This window comes from Montipora capricornis, chromosome 9 (assembly GCF_036669925.1).
Source record: "Montipora capricornis isolate CH-2021 chromosome 9, ASM3666992v2, whole genome shotgun sequence".
Lineage (NCBI taxonomy): Eukaryota > Metazoa > Cnidaria > Anthozoa > Scleractinia > Acroporidae > Montipora > Montipora capricornis.
The window spans coordinates 11,631,183-11,638,682 of NC_090891.1; the positions used below are offsets into that span (position 1 = coordinate 11,631,183).

Below are 7,500 nucleotides of genomic sequence, written 5' to 3' on the forward strand. Positions count from 1 at the left end.
TTAAAACAGTGGAGGTTCCCTTTAAACATATAATTATCCTACTAATGTTCATACATAATTTTGATATTTTTTTAAATAGCCAATGGTTATCAAGGCAGTAAAATTCATGTCACTGACACCGCGCACCGGTGGCTCAGTTGGTTAAGCACCGGGCTGTCACGCGGGAGGTCGTGAGTTCAACTCCGGCCGGACCAACACTCAGGGTCTTTAAAATAACTGAGGAGAAAGTGCTGTCTTTGTAATGACATCTGCAAATGATTAGACTTTCAAGTCTTCTCGGATAAGGACAATAAACCGGAGGTCCCGTCTCACAAACCTTGTTCACATATAACACTGTGGGACGTTAAAGAACCCACACACTATTCGAAAAGAGTAGGGGACGTGGTTCCCGGTGTTGTGGCCTATCTTCATCACTCACTTACATCATCACTCATCATGGGTTGGGAGGGTTCAGTGGGCTCATAAATGGACTGATAGCGGCTGCCATCGGCGCCCTTAGTATGCTGATGTCCGAGCCCACTGCAAAAATGTAAATAGGACACGTATGTTTGTCCTATCAATCAATCGCGACATTACATTATTCCTGAGAGTGAAACTTAATAGATTTTACTCTCAGACTGTCTATAACGCAAGCTGATTTTATTTGTCTGTGGGGGCAGTTCAGGAGTCAATGGGTACCTCAAACTCAGATTAATTGCATCAAAATGGAATCAAACTGACCTGCCCTCTCCTACCCAAACACTCAGAAATATTGTAATAACATGGAAAATACAAAGGTGCATGTCATCTTTGGGAATTAACCATTCGTCTTCTAACTTTCATGTCAATATGGCCATTATTTCTCAGATCTTATGTGTTTGTAAGCTTGTTTCAATAAAATTGCTTTGCGTTTAATGAAATTAGACCTCCAATGCAAGCAAGCCTTAGATCTCAGGATATTAACCAATTGACTCGTGGGAGTGACACTTGACAGATTTTACTCTGTCCATGCAACACCAGACAATTTCACTCTTCAACTGGGGGCATCCTGGGGCCCCTGAGGAGTAAATGGGTTAAAAAATTAAATCAAAGGTAATCTTTGATAACGTTGTTGATGCATGTAGTCCACTTGTGACAAGAAAATTAAAAGATGCTAGAAACATTTCATGGTCAGCATTTATCATAATTTTGCACAACAGTCTGTCAGCACGTTTTCAACTTTACTGGCTTGCCTTGACATCCAAAGAAGTAAGTTTAATACGCATACATATATGTGGTCGCTTTTGCCTGCATTCTGTTCATCACCTCGCTAAAAAAGAAAACAATCATAAAATTTCCGCGAAAGGTCGCTTTCTCTGAAATTGGAAAGGTGATCGCTTAACAGTGGAGAAGCGATCTTTGCTATCAATAAAAATCCCTGTACTTTGCATGAGAATAATGCGACTTTTGTTGCATGGGTGATGTGATGTTAATCTTTGTCCTTCTTATGCCAATTTTGACAGGCAATATTAATTTTTATAAAGAATTCTACTGAAAGAACATTAAATCTATATTTTGAGCCTAATTGTTTGAACATAAAAAATGCAACACTTAGTGGGAAATAATATTTTAAGTGAATACTTGGAAAATACATGTACCGTAAAAGTCCATGTATAACCCGCACCTTTTTTCTCAAAAGTCAAATAAAAAATCAGGGTGCGGCTTATCTACGGAAACACCCGAGGTTGGAGTTTTCTAAGGTTCAATTAATATTCATAAAAACTTCTCAAGATGTTACTGAATAAACATAATAACAAACTGAAAGCATGTTGTCGTTGATCATTGCCTTTTTCGTGAGCGTTGGGTCCTAGGGGAGCTATTTCTATCCTGAAGCGTTCGCATTTTACTCGAACAACTGAACACCAAATTACGGGGAATCTCTCCATTCCTCCACAAAGCGGTTTGCTAATTGGTCACTTTGACAGATATCTTTCGCCATGTGTGAGAGAATACCAAGACATTCGCTAGTTCTCGCAAGGTAAATGGCCAACCCTTTCATTTTAATGCCCAGACTCCTCTCCACATTTTAAAGCTTGGCTACTAAGCATTTGTGCATGTCATTTCAATCGCCTTTGAATATTCAACTTCATGGAGCTGTTTGAAAAAACCAATCGAATGGAGAGAGCATCTTAAGTTTTTTAATTTTATAGTAAACTCACAAGGTATGACAAGTGAAAGGTCGCTATGAAAACTCGTATAACCACCGTGTCAGTGTTTTAAAACCATAGTTGTTTGTCCTTGTTTGTTTACTAACAGAAGTTCATTGGAATTTCAAAGTATGTTGTCTCCATTTTTTTTTTAAATTCGAGCTTCCAAATTGGGGGTGTGGCTTATCTATGGGTGCAGCTTATACATGAACTTTTACGGTAATTACACAAAAGGGTTCATAATTCAGTACAATACAATACAATACATAATTAATTGACTGCTCCCCATAGGAGCTTTTAACAACAACTGTTGAGAACCCCAACTGGCCAGAGGCAAACCAGTTGGCTGTTTACAAGTGCAGCTGGGAAGTTGAACCAGGAACTACCAGGATCAAATTCATTGAGTGGTCAGAGTGGTTCTTGAACCCGGGCTCTCCGGATCTCAAGCCAAGCACCCTTAAACACTGGGCCACATTGCTTCCCAGTTATAGGACATATTTTATGCAGTAAGTCAATAAGTCAATTAAAAAATGTTGTCTTAAATCATTGAATTGTTTCAATGTATTAAATGAAACTTCCAGCTTAAGAGGGTGTACAAATATTACTCAATACTTCCACATCTCACTCGCAGCACTTCACTTGCAAATGCAACAACTACAATACTCGTCACAATCCTTTAAACAGACACCGTTTCTCTTGAATTTTCTGGAAAAATCCTGAGATTTCTACTTCACACTGTTTTCCCCACTGAAATGTGCCTTCTCCCTCCCCAATGTTGAGCCACGTGTGTTTTTGAAGTACTGAGACCACTAGCTGTGATACCCAAATCAACATTGGAGAAGGGGAAACAGACACAAGTGTTTCAAGATTTTTAACGAGTATTGTCTTTGCGTCTGAAGGGCGTGGACGGGTAACGTAAACGTTGGAAGAGTAATTATTGTTGCCTGCAGTGTTTACGTGAGGAGTGTTCTTGTCCTGACTGTTCTAGATATGAAGTAGGAGTTATATAAAGAAGCTATGCAGACTTTCGAGTATAGCGATTTTAAGGTACTTTTGTGATAAAACAGTTTAGTGGAACGGCTTTGCCTATTATAGGTATAATCGATAGCGTGACACGTGCTCGTGCGTATTATCTACATCGGGTTAAAGGCCTATCTGTGCGAACAGTTGCCAGCATGTGCAAAATTTCTGCGGCGAGTGTTTATAGAATTGCACATGAGAAAACTTATAAGAGGCGCACTTCTAAGGAGACGTGTAAAAGAGGTCGCAAAACAGGTTAAGTGACCACAACAAAAGACGACTGATACGATGCATTACAGTTTTGAGGAAAAGAGAGGGAAACTTTACCTGTAAAACACTGATGGAGGAAGCCGGAATTCAACAAAGGGACGTATCTGTAAGAACAATTTCTTGTTTTCTCAATTCACAAAATTACTACTATTTGCAGACTCGCAGAAAGGGGCTTATGACAGCGTAAGACCACAGAAAGAGTTAAGTTTCCAAAGTACATGAAAGCCAACTACGGCCAGGAGATTTGGACAGAAGGAATTTCCTTTTATCTGGATGGAACAGGATTTACGTACAAAAGAAATCCACTAGATCATGCTCATGCACCAAAAGTCCGTGTCTGGAGAAAGAAATCAGAGGGTTTGGCTCCGGGATGCATAGCGAAGGGCCGCAAAGAGGGAACTGGGTGCAAAGTACTACCACTGATGGTGGCAATTTCTTACAGTGTACAATAAAGGAGTTTTCTGCTGTGAACCATACGAGAAAGTGAATGGTCATTATTTTGCTGCATTTATAGATAACCATTTTGATCGCCTATTTGCAGCTGCCGACAAAGGATGTAGCCGAACGTTTTTACAAGATGGGGATCCCTCTCAAAATTCGGCATTAGCACGGGCAGCAATGCAACGCACAAACAGTACCTTAATCAAACTGTGTCCAAGATCTCCGGACATGGCGGTCATTGAAAAGGTATTTCCCATGGTGAGTAGGATGTTAAAAAGACAAGCAGTGCAACAACAACTATGCCAAGAAACATTTGAACAGTTTAAGAATCGTGTTATCAATACATTTTACTCTATATCTGTTGAGACTGTGAACAATTTAATACGCTCTATGCAGAAACGAATTGATATGGTTATTAGAAATATAGGGAAGCGTATAAAATATTAAAGAAATACCACTATTTTGATTTTGTGGATAACTGTGTGAGTTTTCTTCTCGCAACATGAAAATTTTCAGAGACAATAATAACTATCGCACTGTTCGCCAAAAATAAGGGGGGAGGGGTGGTGTTGCATATTTCAAAACAGAAGGGGGTGAAAATTGCTCCGATGGCCATCAAGACGACATTTAGCAATTTTTACATAGCAGAATGATTTTTTCCGGTCATTGTATGAAATTGATTCGCTATTCATTGTGACATGATTTCTCTTGGAGTCCCTGAGAGAGAATAGTGAAGTACGTTGCCTCTCAGTCCTTATCTCAAATAACTACACAATGGTGTCAAAGGAACATGGAACCTTTTCCTTCTTTTGCTATCATTTGAACAGTTCTATGTACAAAAATAAGCTCACTTTGTAGAAAATTATATTATTAAAAGAGATCATTTGTTGTAACGACCTGTCGACCTTCTTAGCCCTGACACTCAACGATTCACCACTGTGTTCTAAAGTAAAGTAATTATACTACCATAGACTTTAAGAACTATCGGTTCACCATGGTGAAGCCCTACAAATAGCCTTATTGAATAGCTTAATCAAGAAAATTATCCCTAAGGTGCATGTTCCGTGATCTGTTATCACTTAAAACACTTGGAGATGTAGTAGCTTTTGTTTTTGGTTCCCAAAAAAGGCAAAGAATTTTCCAAACACCATGGTGAATCGTGTAACACCATAGCAAAGATTAAAAAATGTCAACAAACTCGGCGATATTACATAAGATCAGTCGTAACTGAATTAGTCGTCTTGTGGGAAAATAAGTCGACTAAAACATTTTCCACGCGGGGGGACTGACTTCTGCTGTTCCTCGGGTATTTGATGGAAGAGATTGAAGCCCCGCCACCTTACCTTCATCATCTGAGTCTCCCTGTCATCAACAACATTTAGCAACAGACATGCCCTTATTTATCGTGCTGAGAAAATCTAATTAGCTTAGGTAAATATTATTTCCCCTTTTCAAAAGTTGGAATATATGTCTTCAGAAAGTGAAGTAGTTCATCAGCGGCCTCACATTTTCCCGCATGTATGTGTAACACATTGCTTTAAATTCCCTTATTTTTATCTTTTCCTTTTATTTTCAAATATAGCTGAGTAATAATCTAACATCCTAAATTTCTCTTTCTCATCTATGCGCGAACCAAGCAGGTATATTCCATCGATGATCAAAAAATTCATCTTGAACAGAAACTGTTATTCTTTCCTCTCTTCAGACTACATGTGTAAATACAATACTCGTCACAAATTGTTGAAACAGACACAGTTTCTCTTGAATTTTCTGGGAAATCCTGAGATTTCTACTTCACACTGTTTTCCCCACTGAAATGTGCCTTCTCCCTCCCCAATGTCGAGCCACACGTGTTTTGAAGCACTGAGACCACTAGCTGTGATACCCAAATCAACATTGGAGAAGGGGAAACAGACACAAGTGTTTCACGATTTTTGATGAGTATTGTAGTTTAAAAGTAATCTTTTCAATGCAACATACCAGGATTTGGGCCAAATAACTCGTGTTAATAGAGATGGCCTTGCACAGCTCTGTAAATAATGCTTTTGGAATGTTGTTCGTAAACTGATTTGGCGCTCCTCCATGTGTCTGTTCACCAAGATAGCTCTTTGCTACTACCATGCGATTTTGAGTGAGGACGCCTGTCTTGTTGCAGCAAAGGTTTGTGATATTACCCATAGTTTCAAGCATATCAACATGTTGCACCAAAGCCTGATCATGGTACATCTTCCTGACACAGAAGGCCAGTGATGTTGATATTACCAGTGAAAGTGCTTCTGGGACAGCAATGATGAGAACAACAATGCCAATGATTAGTGCTCTGATGTATTCATTTATATAGCTGGGATCAAAGGTTAATCCAAGTGTTATGAAGCTGTAAACACTAAAGCGAATGATTATAACAAGAATTGCAACTAGTGCAAGAACAACACTGATGCGTCCTAGGGCAATCTGAATCTTGTTAATCTTCCCTTGAAGCAAAGCAGTGTCTTCCTTGTGCTCAAATGAGATGTTACCTTCATCATCATACTCTGGTTGGTCAGGAAATGCTGGCTTAAATGTAACAAGCGAGGGGGTGGCAGGAGACTGAGCCCTCTTCATGTGCAATTGGGTGTTGCATCCCACAGACATCACTATCATTTTACCACCTCCTTCCACAACATGAGAGCCAGCATACACCAGAGAGTGTGTTTCTTTGGGTACCATGATTGTCTGCCCTGTTAAAGCAGATTCATTCACAACAAGGCCACTCTGTTGCATGATAATTCCATCACCTGGAATAAGGGTGCCAATACTGAGCTGGCAAAGGTCTCCAACAACAATGTCTTTTGACAAAATTTCTGACATTTTCCCACTTCTTATGACATTCATTTTACGCTCTCTGTCAATTTTGGAATGTAGGCTTCGGAAGTCAGTTTCTTTTAGATAGTCACTGAAAGCTGTCAGAAGGATCATGACTACCACAGTGGCCATAATGCCAATTCCCTCGTACATTGCTATAACAAATGTGCCACGACCCTCACATTTGTCAGGGAAGAGTGCACCCAAAATAACAGAAACCAATGCACCAATGAAAAGCACCAAAATGACCCAGTCTCTCATGGCACACAAAAGGTAGCTTAAGATGTTTTTAGGTGGCTGCAGAGGAATAACATTCCTTCCAAATTTTTCTTGCCGGTATTTGACAGCATCACGAATCCCAATTATACCTTTTGTAGAGGAGGTGTGAAGGTCATGAATAATGTTGTTAACACTTCCAAACTTTCTTATTATTGTTTCCAAATCTCCTTCACCACTCATTACATCAATCAGCTTCTCCTTTGAAGTGTTACTCAAGTCAGGAATAAATTTTGCATCTACTTCATCTGCCATGATCAAGAACAGCAAAATAAGCAAGGAACACCTGAAAACATCAACAAATCAAATTTTACCATTAGAATAATAATGTAAGGCTAACTACAATCCTGGTCAAAACCTTTGGGGACACACCCATTATTCACACCTTTTTGTTGTCAGATTAGTTCTCAGTTACACTTCCTTTACATCCACTTATTAATTTTTTCTCCAACTGACACTCCCCCTAAGCAACAAATTGATATAAAAT

At 39.3% G+C, this 7,500-nt stretch overlaps 1 protein-coding gene across 1 annotated transcript in view; it reads right to left on the reverse strand.

Moving 5' to 3' along the window:
- The window catches only part of LOC138017066 (plasma membrane calcium-transporting ATPase 3-like), a 26,799-nt gene that overhangs the window by 16,831 nt on the left and 2,468 nt on the right, over window positions 1-7,500 (reverse strand). Inside the window, exon 2 of the mRNA XM_068864274.1 lies at window positions 5,877-7,299. Within this exon, the coding sequence (XP_068720375.1) occupies window positions 5,877-7,268 (1,392 nt within the window). The 5' untranslated portion in view covers window positions 7,269-7,299. The remainder of the gene's footprint in view (window positions 1-5,876; window positions 7,300-7,500) is intronic.